The 15,070-nt window shown below is 35.2% G+C and overlaps 2 protein-coding genes across 4 annotated transcripts; both read left to right on the top strand.

Moving 5' to 3' along the window:
- Positions 1-515: 515 nt before the first annotated feature.
- LOC118272907 (longitudinals lacking protein) lies at positions 516-9,060 on the top strand. Of its 3 annotated transcripts, none has more exons than XM_035589630.2 (6): positions 516-732; positions 1,244-1,450; positions 1,881-2,138; positions 2,997-3,243; positions 3,459-3,530; positions 6,939-9,060. In XM_035589630.2, exons 2-6 carry the CDS (start codon positions 1,277-1,279, stop codon positions 7,661-7,663), a joined length of 1,476 nt encoding a protein of 491 aa, XP_035445523.1. In that variant the 5' UTR covers positions 516-732; positions 1,244-1,276; the 3' UTR covers positions 7,664-9,060. The 3 variants fall into 3 exon arrangements, with proteins under 3 accessions (XP_035445523.1, XP_035445525.1, XP_035445524.1); XM_035589632.2 differs by lacking the exon at positions 6,939-9,060 and adding an exon at positions 5,971-6,638 and having other exon boundaries at positions 518-732; XM_035589631.2 differs by lacking the exon at positions 516-732 and adding an exon at positions 896-1,103.
- A 627-nt stretch (positions 9,061-9,687) lies between these two features.
- LOC118272904 (longitudinals lacking protein, isoforms A/B/D/L) lies at positions 9,688-10,169 on the top strand. The gene is made up of 2 exons (XM_050693560.1): positions 9,688-9,706; positions 9,802-10,169. The coding sequence occupies exons 1-2, from the start codon at positions 9,688-9,690 to the stop codon at positions 10,167-10,169; spliced, it is 387 nt and encodes a 128-aa protein (XP_050549517.1).
- Positions 10,170-15,070: the final 4,901 nt, after the last annotated feature.

Here is a 15,070-nt window from a genome sequence, read left to right as displayed (position 1 = left end):
CGTATTTCAACTCGGACAAATCAAATAACAATATAACAAAAACTCAGGTCTGGATTAAGTAAGTCAATTAGTTACGATCAAATACAGACAAAACAATGTCGTGCCATTTGTGTCGGCTTATGTTTAAAAATATCCTACAGATGGCGCTATATTCAATTTGTAATCCATTCACTCATTAAATAATATCGAAGCAAGACATTTTAAATTTAAAACAATGTTCTTTTTATTTTACTAAACACTTTCCAAAATAATAAAGTTTTCTTTTGTTTGATTGAAACAATTTTGAGATCACGAGATATATGTCGATAAAGTAGGTCAAGGACAAGGTGTTCTAAATGCAAAGTGCCATTGGTTTAATACAGAATAAATCACGGCATGGGCACAGAAATAAAATTCAATTATTATTATTTATTTATTTGAAACTATTACATTATATTTAATGTAATTTAAGTGCGCATTTATTATTTTTTCAAGCTTTCCTATTATTTATCAATGGCAACATTATAGAGCTTATTTTGGGTCATTCGCGTCGCTTCCAACTTGTACTTCGTTTGGATTTTTGTAGAGGTGCCTTTCTCTAAACTTGCAACATAGCATAGTTTTAGTTTAGTGTTTTCAATTTCATTCACGAAAGCTGGCGGGTGTGCAAATGTGTTAAAAATAAAGTGGAAAGAAATTTTAAAAGAATTGAAAGTGTTAAAATACGTTTAATCAGTTAATGCAATAGTCAAGGTAAGCATTTTAATCTTAGTATTGCGTTACGGCTCCGATAAGGGCTTACTTATTACTAGGACTTTTCATCTTGAAAATTTCCACTCTTTGAACTTTCGAAGTAAAGTTCTCTGAAGTTTCTTTGTTGACTTCAAAGTTCTTTGATGATATTATCTTACCTTAGCAACGTGATTACTTCGATTAGCATAAGTGTGTCCTGAAAAGTTCTCTCAGAAAATAGTAAACTTAGAATTTTCGTCGCCATTTTATTTTTTGTCGCGCTGGAAAAGCGGCCATTTTCTTTGTGCCGCGTCGCTTACGACGACTCGTATGTGGTCCGTAAAGTTAATTTAGTTAAGTTGGGGCGTGATCTCATCGTATGAAGTGATTCGGTGAGATAATTAACGTTGTACAGTGATAATCATTCAGAATCTAATGTTTGTGTAGTCTTAGTGAAGTTTTCCTAATGGCCTAGTTATTGCGTGTGTTATTAGACCTTGTTTAGACGTTTCTTTGATTTGTACGTTTGTAGGGCTGAGGGCGCGGCGAGTGGCTAGACGGCATCATGGACGACGACCAACAGTTCTGCCTGAGGTGGAACAACCATCAGTCTACACTGGTGTCTGTTTTCGACACTCTTCTTGAGAAGGGGATGCACGTGGACTGCACCCTGGCTGCTGAAGGACAGACGCTCAAGGCGCACAAAGTAGTCCTCTCGGCGTGCAGTCCCTATTTCGAGGTACGTAAAGTCTCTGTAATGTAGGTCAGCTACAATCGTGTCTAAGTAACTTGCAAGGCAACACAGTTGTGCTCTAATAAACATACCACTTGTACCATTCTAGCTTTCATGTTTTAACAATTAAGTAGTGTACATAGGTGGATAGATGAGTTGGCAACCGAAAGTTGCCTCTACTACTTTTTCCAAATGCTTGCTTGCAATTATTCACATTACCTAACATCATGCCATTAACTGTTGTTAACTTAATGACATGCTAAGTGTTTTGGTGCATTAACTAATTACATTTAATTGATTTTTGTTTCATGTGAAATTGAAACAAATGGCTTAACAATGAGTTGTTATTTGAGACTGACTTTCAGTAGAATATTTACAAACATAACCACAGGTAAAAGTAAACAAAGTGAACAATGGCTGGATGAATTTGTTTCAGAGTGTACTATCACAGCAGTATGATAAGCATCCAATAATTATCCTCAAAGATGTCAAATACGCTGAGTTGAGAGCAATGATGGATTATATGTATCGCGGTGAGGTCAACATATCTCAAGACCAGTTGGCCGCACTGCTAAAAGCTGCAGAGTCCCTACAGATCAAAGGGCTCTCAGACAACAAGCCCTCGAGGCCACCGTCGCGCCCCGCGCAGGCTGTCGCTGCACACCCGCCTCGAGCTCCCTCACCTCCTCCACAGGTTTGTGCTCTAATGACTAGTCATTCATAAATTAAATTTAATACATTTTTTCTTTATTTGTGCACCTATAATTGAAACAAAATGTCATTTCACATTTGGTGTTAACCGCAAAATTACTCTATAATGTAAAACATCTATAAGAATATTCTAGATGAGACAGTTTACATACATAGAGATATGTTTGGAATGTTGACAAAAGTTATATCGCACACACAATTGGAAGGGAACTACCAAGTAATAGTAATGTTAGAGTGGGAAACCTTGGCACTGCCATGTGTGTTGGCAGATGTTTTAATGTGCAATTCATCTACAATAGATAAAGTCATCTGTTAAACACATAAAACAGTTGTTTCCATATTGTACATTCATACATTCATTTAAAAGAATTGTGTTCATCTATCTTCTTCATACATATAGGTTATAGATATTTTTGAAAGGCACCATGATTTTTTTACAGAGCTAGCTACAAAATAAATGTTTCTATACTACATTTTTGAACAATTAAATAGTATTTAACAAAAATAAACATAAATGTATATATATGTTCGAGTTTGCATGATAGTTTTAACCTTGCTTGCAAACTTGTGTGTATGTTAAAAAAGTATAGTACAACTCTGTCATTCATTGAAGTGTGGTAACCATCAAAGAAACTAAAGAAATATATTAATGTCGCTATCAGAAGGAAAAATACAAGTCATATGATTATAATTGTCATTGATGATAAAATTAAATACTTGAGTGTCTATGCATACTAGTTCAACTCCTTAGAAAACAACAAAAATACTATATTTACCCACAACCTACATGATACATGAGTACAACACAGCGATAATAAACAGAAGTTTTTATTATCATCAGGTCCGAGATGGTAGTATAGACAGTCGTGAAGGATCAGTCAGTCCAACACGACGTCGGAAGAAAGCGCGTCGCATGTCCAGTGAAATTCCGCCCGTACCTATTCCACCACCCAACGACAACGCCCAGGGAAACGGAGAGGACGCCGCACCCTGCAAGGAAGAACTGCAGCGGGACGGCGTCGAGGACCTCACGCTAGACGAGGAGACTGATGACCAGCCCGCCGTGGCACACAACGACGTTGTACGCAGTAAGTGTCGCTGTATTGATTAGCTCTCTTATTCATCTTTATGTTAGATTTTATTCGCAGCTAAATTGTAGAAGTTAATATAAAAATATTTTTTATGTATATTCATAATAGTAATTGTATAAATTTAATAATTTTTAAAACTGTTTCACATGATGAAAACTAAAATTTTGTACACACATGTAAGGCTGTGGTAACACGTGTTTGTATCTTTTCAGATTTCCAATGGCATATGGAACGATCTCAAGACGACCTGATGAACTCGAGTGACAGCGCGCGAGAGTCGCAAGGTAAGCCCCCGGCCGTGGCACGCGGCGCGTCCTCAGGCAACATGTTGCGTTGACACTGCTTTCGATGTATTACTGTGTACAAGGACAAACAACGCGACATGTCACATGGGATTCGATTGATAGTCTGGAACAATTAACTTTACTTGTTTGGTGTACCTGCCACTATGTTGTTACTAAGTAAAATTAAAAGATAATTGTTCCAGACATACAAGGAACGGATGAAATGCGCAATGTCTTCCCATAATTTGATATAGACAAACAGTCATTGCTTAAAATAATTTATTTATGTTATATATAAATATTATATTTTCACGACAGTGGATATGAGTGCTAGTGTTTTCACATGTGAAACTCCAATCTTATATTAATTTAGTATCTAATATTATTATAAATTACTAATCTTATTACAGTTCTATATTTTATTACGTTATGATACTTAAAAGATATTCCAGTGCATCAGGTAACGGTATATTGGTAATAAGGTTTTATGAAATGTAGCCTTTTAAGGTGAGGTATTTGAAAAGGTAAGTATAGGTTTACGTTAATATTACACAAATTGTTACGCTTATGTTTGTGATATGGGATCTTAGTGAATGTAGATCATTGCATGCTTCAGTAATGTAATATTGTCGTAGAAAGCACGCGTTGCAATTAACTTTTGGCAAATAGTGCAACCATTTACTGTAAACACGTTAATAGTCTAACACTGGAGTGGAACGGTTTATTTTATTGGTAAGTAACTTTTTACGTATTTATTGTCATTTATCTTATACATAAGTAGTTGTAACATAAAGTACAATAAAATTAATTTCAAAAAGCACGACACATCACTTTGCCCATGTTTTATTGGGTCTTTTAAAATAGTTGGTTCACCTTCGCTAAGTAAAAATATCGTGGAATACATTTTTATAGCACAAGTGTGAAATTAATGTTTGTAGAAGACTGGATGGTCTGCACCCAGGCGCCCCGATTGAAGGTAAATGTCAATTATTTATATTGTCCACGTAGTTGATGGTTATGTGGCTTATTTATTTATTATTTTTATTATTTTCGTTTTTTTGCATTCACATGTGATTTCACTGCAGACGTCTTTTTCTTAGCAATTCATGTTCAAAACCGAAAAGAAAAATGTTTTCGTTTTTTATGCATGTTCACTAGGTTTATTAGAGTTAAAAAATTATCGGAAGCATGGTGGGACACTACCAGTTCCTAGTGGATGCGCATTTCATTTTTCAATATATTTATGCCATTATTTCGTAGGACATTACAATTTAAATAAAACATGTTTGAAGCCAAGACACCAGACTACGACGGGACATGAACACGGGCCAAAAATCGATGAAGTATACATTTTTCCTTTTACATGCGCCACAGGACATTGCTAACAAAACCTCTCGCTTGTATACCTTACGACTCTGCTGTATTCTTGCACACATCTACTTACCAACACCTGCTTCACACACATCAACTATTTGCCGCTACCTTTTTACCATGGCTTCCTCTCAATGCAGATTTGTTTCCAATATACTTACTTATATTCTATTCTGTCACTAACATACAAATGCTTTTTAAGTCATTTATTCTCGCTATTCATTTACTCTTCCAGAACCGCTTATCCTTCATTACGCCAAAACCCCTTTTCCATTAACCCGTGGGTATTTTAAGAACATCAAAGTTAAGAACGAAGATGGGTGTAAACAAAGTAATAAAAAGAAAGTCAGAAAGATTGGGAGGAAAAAGATGGTGGCTGCAAAACAAAAAAGGTCTAATATGAAACGTGTCACAACCACTGGTGGGATCCGTAGAAATGATAATAAGGATCGCTTATATGTGTGTTCCATATGCAAGAAGAAACAGTATAAGTATAGAAGGAACAAGTTGAGACATGAGAAGTACGAATGTGTCACTGGACCCCAGTTTGGTTGTGAGTCTTGTGGGAAAAAATATTCACAGAAAAAAACATTGATCTCGCATATTGCTCAGAAACATCCCGACTGGATGAAGGAGCATCAAGCCTCAAAGAAAAATTAGCGCTCTCGTTATATTATTTTTGATTCTTTTATTATATTGTCATTTATTTTTTGGTTTTGTTCTTAAAAAAGATTTTTATAAAACATGAATTGTTAAGAAGAATATTAAGTTGTGACTAATCTTTGTATGCTTTAGTTTCTGATCTCCAGTGAGATTTTTTTGTTATTAGTTTTCTTGATTTTTTTTTTTTTCAAGTAAATCATAAGTTTATTTTTGTTATCGTAATATACTTTAGAAAGATTTTTTTTCGACATAGTCGATTTGTTCATTTATTGCTTCTTTTTTTGAATACATTTGTTTTTGATATTATTTTTGTTTTTATTTATTTAAATATATACTTGAAGTCTATGAGTTAACGTGCGACCACCATTGGCTGATATACGGACTGTATTCCATTTTTTTATTGCAGGTCAAAATCCAACGCTGCGACATAGTATCGTGACTCGTAGTAAAAAAGTAGACGAAACCACAACACTAGCGATATTGAAAACAGTAAAGTCACCCCCGCCACCGCCGGTCAGCACGACCGAGGAGACGAAAGAAAACAAAAAGTTGGAAAATAAATCTCCCAAGCCGGTAACGCCGAAGCCTTCGCCCAAGGTGTCGCCCAAGGCGTCGCCCGACAGCTCGCCGGAGCGCGGCGAGCGCGGCGGCAAGACGTCGCCCTACAACATCCTGCCGCCGGCCAGCGCGCGGCTGGAGTGCGCGCAGTACAAGACTGAGAAGGGCTACCGCTGCCCCAAGTGCCAGCGCTGCTACAACGCGCGCAAGAACCTGGTGCGCCACGTGACGCTGGAGTGCGGCCGCGAGCCGCAGTACAAGTGCCCGTACTGCGCCTACAGCAAGCACCGCCGCAACGAGCTCAAGAAGCACATCGACAAGAAGCACCCCGACCAGCCCTCGCTCGGTCCCAAGTGACGTCGTCCGCTCCGCTCCACTAGTGCCTTATTATTATGAAACTATTTGATCTTCCTTTAGTTCATATTGGAGTTAAATTTTATATTCGTCATGTTTACCTGTGTATTGACAAATGATTGATATTCAATATTTTTTGAACTATTAAACGATTCTAGTAATGAGAGGCTTTTAATTTGGTATTCGTTCAATGTCACCCAGTCGATTCCGATAATGTTTTTATGGGAAGATAAGTTAAAAGAAATCAGTTTCTGTTATTTGGATTGTGCATGTTCTGCATGAATTTAGAAGCTTCGCCTTTATAATTTCTAACAGAAATTATTATTTTTTATATTTTTTATTATTATAACGCATTTCTTTGGTTCCTTAATTTTATTTTAGCCTTTGGTAGAATTAACAAGACTCAGTATGTAGTTTTGCTTAACTTATTATTTGCAATACCGTTAATGTATTGTATTTCAGAATTACACAAGGATAGCCACCTGCCGTCGGCTCTGCTGTCCTTGCTGTCAGTACAGCAGGCACAGTCGCAGTCGCTGGTGTCGCTGGTGCCGTCCTGCATCCAGGTCACTAACATCATGAAGCCCTCCGCCACTAAAGACCTTGCGCCCTATCCCTCGCCGCTGCACATACCCAAGCTGCCATTAGATACGCTCAATTCGATCCCGGAGAATATTAAAGCGCATCTTTTGCAGCAAGCTTTTATGCAAAACAACAATACTGTCACACCAAACATGGACTATAAGCTACCCATCAAGCAGGACGATACAGAGTCTGACGCGGAGTACGATGACACGGACGACATAGTACTGCCCGAAGAGTCGGACACGTTCTACGACAGCAACGGCGGGTTCCCCGGCAACTCTGGCGGCATTCACGGCGACGACGGCTTCGACACCAAACCAGACATGAAAGGACACTGGAAGAGAGACGGAAACAGTTCGGACGACGCGAGCCGACAGTTCGAATGTAAGCATTGCGGTAAGAAGTATCGCTGGAAGTCCACCCTGCGCCGCCACGAGAACGTGGAGTGTGGCGGCAAGGCCCCATCCCACCAATGTCCCTACTGCTCCTACAAGGCCAAGCAGCGGGGCAACCTAGGCGTACACATAAGGAAGCACCACAACAACGAGTGGTACATATACGCCAGCAACAAAGTGAGGCGGAATAAAAAAACCTCCATTTAGTTATGTTTAAGAAGAGAAATATATTTTAAAAATCTTTAGACCAAAGTAGATACCTAACCAAATCGGTACTGCAATAATTTTATTTATATTTACATTATTTTTTTGTTGACGACGTTTTAATATACACTAAAGAAATAGTTGTAATATGCACATTCCCTAACGGCATTAGTGTTAATTTTGTTGTTTTTGTTTTAGAGTTTATTATGGTAGTTAAGACTGACCCTAAGTATTTTATTCAGATGAATATGACCCAAGGTCGCTGTAATTTTAAATATTAGACAAAAATGGAAACTAGTGTAAAGAAGTAATCCTTTCTTGAGTGACACGACGTCATTTGTCTTGTCACTGACCCATAGAGGTCATCAACCAAATTTTTGGAATTTCCATTATTTAACTCGAATTTGTTTAGTTTTAATTATCATTCCTAGCAAGGAATAATTCCAAATTGATAATTTAGTGCAATGATATTAAATAAATAGTTAGTTGATATTACATTGACCTGCCTAATCAGGTCTCTGCATCATTAACCACGGTAGTTTCCGCCACGGGTAGATTTATTTATAATGAACGACAGCATAACATGTCGCGACGTATGTTTAGTCTCGCTATATTATCCTATTGTTCTTGTTTATAATTTATTTCTATTAATTTCTTAGTACATGGGACCACTTACCTTTGTCTTCCTTACTTTCTTTGTAGCAAACCCAAAGTTATTTTAATGTTGTTTATTTATTAGGATAATGTTTTATGGACTCTTGTCCTTTGTAATGTAGTGTTCCGAATGTTTGTGATTCGCTCATTAGTTCTGCTGGTCGCCACTGTGCAATAATTCGGAACATTGCAAATTAGTTAGTTAAAAGCTCATCAATAATGTGCCTACAATGTTACCTGTAGTTATTAAACATATTTATTGATATTTTACATATTTTTGGTTAGAATTTTGGTGAACTGGGATATAAAATGTGTTCAAAATTTATATTTTTGTTTAAACGTGTTGTCTTGATATTAACTGATATTTACATGCAATAACATATTTTCATGTTTCGTTTAGCATATTGACTGTTGATATTTTTTGTTAAACTAGGATAACAAAGCTATTTGACCAAAGTCAGTATTAGATTTTTAACGTGATGATAAGAAATAAAGAATGTTATTTGTTGAAACAAGTCATTGCTAAGCATAGAAAAATAATGTTTTTGATATATGCAATATTCCCTTCATATCATGTTACGATTGCGGTATGAGGTACAGATGTATGAATTTATATTAAAATTGGTTATGTTGTTTGTTAATGTTATTGGAGTAGTTATCAATTAGTGTGATTTTTATATGAATATATTGGGGTTTACTTGGTAGAAAAGTTTAATCAAATATAGCTATAGTATATCAGATACAAATGTGTTTTCCTTGCTTCATTACATTTTTTGCCTATTCCAGTATGTAACATTACACGTTTGTAACTTGTTATTAGGTAAGTCAATTTGTTCAGCATATTATCTGTTCGTCGATTAACAACGCATGTACGCATGGTCGTCAATAAAACATCTGAAACCACTCGCTTGCGTTTTCAACTTGCGCATGTTGCATTATATTCTTTTCCCTTTTCGTTCATACTAATATAATTAATAATTTCAGGTAGACAAGAAAGCCCATGGGTCGGGAGACTACATTTCATTAACAAAATGTTTATTACAATGACAAAAGCTGTGTGACTAAAATGCTCCAGTAACACCATGAGATTTCTTTACATGCCTAGTTAAAAAAAAACATTGTGAGTCGCTTCAAAACCACTGTAAGCAAGAAAATTATTGTGAAACAGTGAATCTTCGATACAAAAGACGATTATAAAAAATAAACGTTATTTCTCCTTTTTGTTCTTTTTTTTTACTTTTCCTTTTTTGCAAAGCTTTCATCACAGCACTCGGTGGACACTCACAGTAGAATACTACCTTTATATATATATTATCTATTATATCTATACATCTATTTATTTGTACGTATCATGTGTATTGTATGTATATAACATGTATTTATGTTTTGCTTGTAACTGTTGTTAACCTCACGGGAATGTTGAATGTTGCGTTTGTGTGAACGGCCGCGATTCGAACCCTTTTTATGATACATCTCCGCGATTTCAGGCGGCGGCTGCAGCGGTCCTGAAGACGTGTCTTTCACTAGGATCGGAGGACTCACATGGGACCAGTGGTCGGCTCGCCTTGCGCTGCCTTTCGCTGGTATGAGGGTCCCGGCGCCGTCCCTACCTCCGACTGTTGGCGAACCGAGCTTCACTTGCGCGGACTGTGGCAGAGTCTACAAACTGAAATCATCACTGCGAAATCACCAGAAGTGGGAGTGTGGCAAAGAGCCCCAGTTCCAGTGCCCCTACTGCGTGTATCGTGCTAAGCAGAAGATGCACATTGCTCGCCACATGGAACGCATGCACCGCGAGGTACACATCAAACCCGAGCAGTACATTAAGCAGGACAACGTGGACGCCTGCACATAGCGACCCACTCTCTTCGACTTAGTCACTAAATAAATACTCCATATTTAATAAGCATGTTGATCGTAATTAGGTTTTACATATCAAGTTTACTGCTATTGACACAGTTATGAGTAGATACCATTTTTGATAAATCTATTTTGGCGTTATAGAATCGTTAGTATGTTAAATTTAAAGTTTTATAACTCGTGTAGTTAGAGAAGTTCTTACAAATTCCCAAGTTATCCTTATTGTGATAAATGTGATGAAATCTCTTTTGTGATAGTGGCGTCAGACAGTCACGTTAGATATAATCGCCATTCGTGAGGTCACAAACAGTGCCTTAAATCGTTACCTAATCGAATAATTAACGTAACAATCGAAGTTATGATGACGAAATATAGACCTACCTTAATGAACTTGAACAATTTGCGAATTACTATTAGTATTCACGCTGTTACACGACTGTAGCAGTGTTTGCAACTGTTGCATTTATCCAGTATGTTAAGTGGAAAAGTGATTTTGTATAGTTACGGTTTTACTCTCCTTTTTATATTTTTATGTACAGCATTTAATATTGTAAACTATCATTCCTGGTTGCGTATAATGAACTTTAAAGCGATAGTTTGATAAAAAGTTGATTTGGATTAATGTTGTTGTTACCAATTGCAGTTACTATCTTCTAAAACTAAATTTATAGATTAATAATAATTAGATATTCAGTTTATAAGACACTGAGAATCGATATATTGCTGAAACTCAAAAGACCAAATTGTATTCAATTTGTGAGAGCAAGAGCTGTTGAGTTTTGATTGGGATTGATTATATTATTGATGTAATCGGGTGTACTTGACAGACACACGATCGTGTACAAGTTTTCTACCTACTATATATCATAGATTAATGAAAATGAAGCTATTTTCGCTTAGTTAGCAAGCACTAGTTCTTTGCCATAAATGCATGTTCCATTATTATTGTAATACTCATAAGTTAATTTTTTTATTTCAATTTATTTTTAGATCTCTTTACATCTAATGCATTTATTTTATTTTTAATTTAAGCTTGATACGTTTCAGTCGTAATATGTGTGAAGATTGGTTCTCTTTAGTTCCTCGAGATGAGTATCAGTACTGTACTTGATTGATATTATATTTGGGGCCAATTTATTAGTGAATACTTGGTCAAAAGAGTGCCTTAAATTGATTGTTGAATCTTTTGAAATTAGGTTGATACACTGCCATTACAGGTTTGTTACAATGACTTAAGCACAATCATGTTGATATGTCAAGGAAGTTCCATAATCTTCCACATAGAATAAGTATTTTATACATTACCATTTAGACATTATTTTTAAGTTTAGGACGTGGTAGCATGTATGTAAACTCATACCGTCGTAGCTCTAGCTCTATAACGATTACTTACACTAAAACTACAGCCAGAAGAAATACCGAGTTACAATTGAGTGAATTTACCAACAGACTACCACATTAGATTATTATCCGCTGGAGTTACCATCATACAATCAAAATGTAGAGTTCACAAAGTACAACCATATAAATCTTGTCAGTATAAAACTAAGTGCCTTCAAAAAGTTAGTCATTAGGATTTAAAATATTTCAGTAAAAAACTTTTGGTTTCAATCAATGGATGACTCGTAACTTATTATTGCAAAATTTCTAGGTTGTGATATGAACAGTACATGGTCAACCATAATTTACCTATAAAATCACTGTAGTTTTTATAAAAAATATAAGTATATACTCTTGACAATACAATATACAACATATTTTTATGCAGAGTAAAGCACATATAGCTGTGATAAAGTAAAAAGCGTTGCTAGATGAAGTAGAGCAGAGGAAAGTTGAGTCGACTACGTCTCGCCAATCAGTATCATGACCCAAGTGATGTTACGAACAAAACCTAGTTACTTTTTATATTTAAGAAATTACTACCTAGAATATTTTTGTAGTTATTGTAGATACAATTTACTGTCAATAAGAAGTTACAGTGATTAAAATGCATTTGATTGTATTTTTTATAACCTTTTTGTATTTTAAATAAAGTTGCTATTCTTGGTATGTATTTGTTTTAATAACTACGGTAATTAAGGGCTGGCTTTATCTTCTGACTTAATGGCATTAAGATAATATTAATGTCATTGAGTAATCTGTATTTTATTGAGTACTTAATTTATGGTAATATTATTATGCATGTAAAACTTTCATTGTTCCGGTGTAAGGTGATTTGTTGAAATTAACTATTTCAATGAATTCTATCAAATTCATATTGTAACTAATAAATTATACTATGCATATCTGGTTGCATGCGAATTTAAAATAGTATTAAGGGAGCTAGTGTTAGATTAATATCTGTAGTACATGAGCAAATTAATGGGAGACATGGTGCATTTTCCTAAGCTTTCACACGGTAGCACATTTTCTATCGGTGGCTTCGCTTTACACTTCACGGTGGTAGCTGTTATGTGCACGTATTTATTTTTATTTGCCTTTAATTTCAGTTGCACAGTTGTACACTCCTTATATATTGAGTTATGGTACGCCTGGGTTGAGCAGCGGTAAAGCTGGGTGGACTCTGTATGAATGCGTCGACTGCGGGAACAAGTACAAGCACAAGGGCTCACTCCAACGGCATATAAAATACGAATGTAGAAAACAGCCAAGTTTCAAGTGTCCGTACTGTGTGTACAGGGCTTATCAGAAGCACAATCTGTTGCTACATGAGCGCCATCTACACAAAGATATGCCGGAGAAGGTGGATTTCGTGTCTGAATGACCCGCCGCTAAAGGCCTCCAATGTCAGTAATAATAATATTATTTCCTAACTAACTTTCAAGTTCAATTTGCGTTTGTTACTAACGCTCTCGTTCAAATAATCGCTAACCGTTTGATATTGACCGAATTGACCTACCTCTTGTTGAGCATGTCAATGCTAACATCCATAATATCTTGAACTACCTAATGAATATTAATGTTAGTCCATTTGATCTTCTAAAAGCTTGAATACTTGATTATTTTCTTAAAATTAATCTGATAATGAAATCTATAGTTGTATGTGGCCCAATCTAATTAATAACCAGTCTCTTAAATATCAATCCATCACTTAATTTTATTAATGCCATTTTTAAATATCCACCCAATATTCTTTTCTCAACTATACCATACTGGGTAACTAATAATAAATAACACACCTATTTTATTTTTATATCTACTCTGGTTTTAATTTGCTTTTTATTGTATACTATTACTCCATAATACTGCATGTGATTAATATATACTTACGCAATTTTGCTAAGCACTACATAAGCAATAATTTACTTATCTTTCTAATTACTAACTTTTCTCTGATAATATATTTATGATGATTAATGCGTTTGACTATTGTTCTGTTGCAGCTGTAACTGTTACCGACAAGCGAAACATCTGGACCTTATACTTAACTCAAGACTTCAAACAAATCAAGAGATTGGTGAGACTTTAAAGAAAATAAGGAAAAGTTGATATTATTTTGTATCCAGTGCAATCTTCAGTGCCAAAGAATTTATGTAGGCCTTATACATAACTTATTTTTGTATCCGAAATACTAAATAATATAGTAGATGAATATTTATGTGTAACTGGTAAGAATACTGAAAACTACACCGTGCCGTCAATAATTTATTTTACTCGTTTTTGCTGGCCATAACTATGAACCGCGGCCAGATTTTTCTTGGTGGGGGTAAATTGGCACATTGCGTATTTTCACTGTTTTTTAAACATTTTTGGGTCAAATTTCATAAGTGGACTTCTCCCCCTTTCCGTCGACAGATCAATCTGATTTTTTGTACACACTCTCGATTAAAACCATTGAACATAAAAAATATTATTTATGTTTAAATTTTACTTCCAACACATTTTTTTTTCTTATGTTAACTTCCAAATATACTTGATTCAAACTATAGATGGCACAAAGTAATTAGAAAATACACACTACGCGTGATTTTTCCCCCACCAACAAATATCTGGCCATGGACCTATATACACTTTATACTATTTAGTAATGTAAGTAACGGCACTATGCTGATAGTCAGCCTTTGAAATGAACCATTGTAGAATTTAAGATCTTAAACGGATTTTTTTAAATCCAAGTAAATTTTTTGCTTTGCCATTGTTGAAAAGTTTTACGGCAGTTAATCACAAATACTTTCACGGCAACATTTTTTTAACACTTTAGTTTTAGTAGAACATTAATTACAAAAGAGCGCCCCTTTTGGTCTACTTCGTATCTTGCGAAATTAAATGGAACCAAATTGTTCTTATGAGAAGTAATTGACCTCTAGTACCTAAGAGTTCAACCTAAATGACTTATTATTAATATAAATACTTATACCAAGAAGCGCACTGGAGTAATTGATACCACAGTTGATTTTATCGAAAGGCGTCAGTTACCAATAAGTACCTATTTGTTATTCATCATTATTTCAAGGTGAAATAATGTTAAAATATGTAATAAATTCAGTACCTAACATAATATGAAAGACAAATCTTTAAACAACATAATAATGTATATTAAAGTTAGCAATTAACAACAAGTATTACGTCACTACTAGAAGCAATATTACTAACTTAAAATTAGGGTTCCTGTCTACGAAACTCGGTAGCTTAGACGGCAGCTTTATTTTAATGTCTTGTTACCCAGAGTATTTATGTTGATTCAGTTCAGAAGAGTATAATCTAAGATATAGACAACAGTATATACGTAAGACATGAGTGTTTTTCGTTTATATTTTAAAGATAGAGCATAATATTAATAGATTGTTATATTTTCTTGTTCTTGTTATTAATGTTTGTTTAGTGTGTGTTCCTTGTTACCAAAGAAAATTATTGCTACAATGTAATTTGAGACAGAAACAATGTATTATAGGTTAC

This window comes from Spodoptera frugiperda, chromosome 4 (genome assembly GCF_023101765.2).
Source record: "Spodoptera frugiperda isolate SF20-4 chromosome 4, AGI-APGP_CSIRO_Sfru_2.0, whole genome shotgun sequence".
In the NCBI taxonomy this organism is placed as follows: domain Eukaryota; kingdom Metazoa; phylum Arthropoda; class Insecta; order Lepidoptera; family Noctuidae; genus Spodoptera; species Spodoptera frugiperda.
The sequence above is the reverse complement of the archived record's forward strand: the minus strand, read 5'-3'. Positions and strand labels throughout refer to the sequence as shown.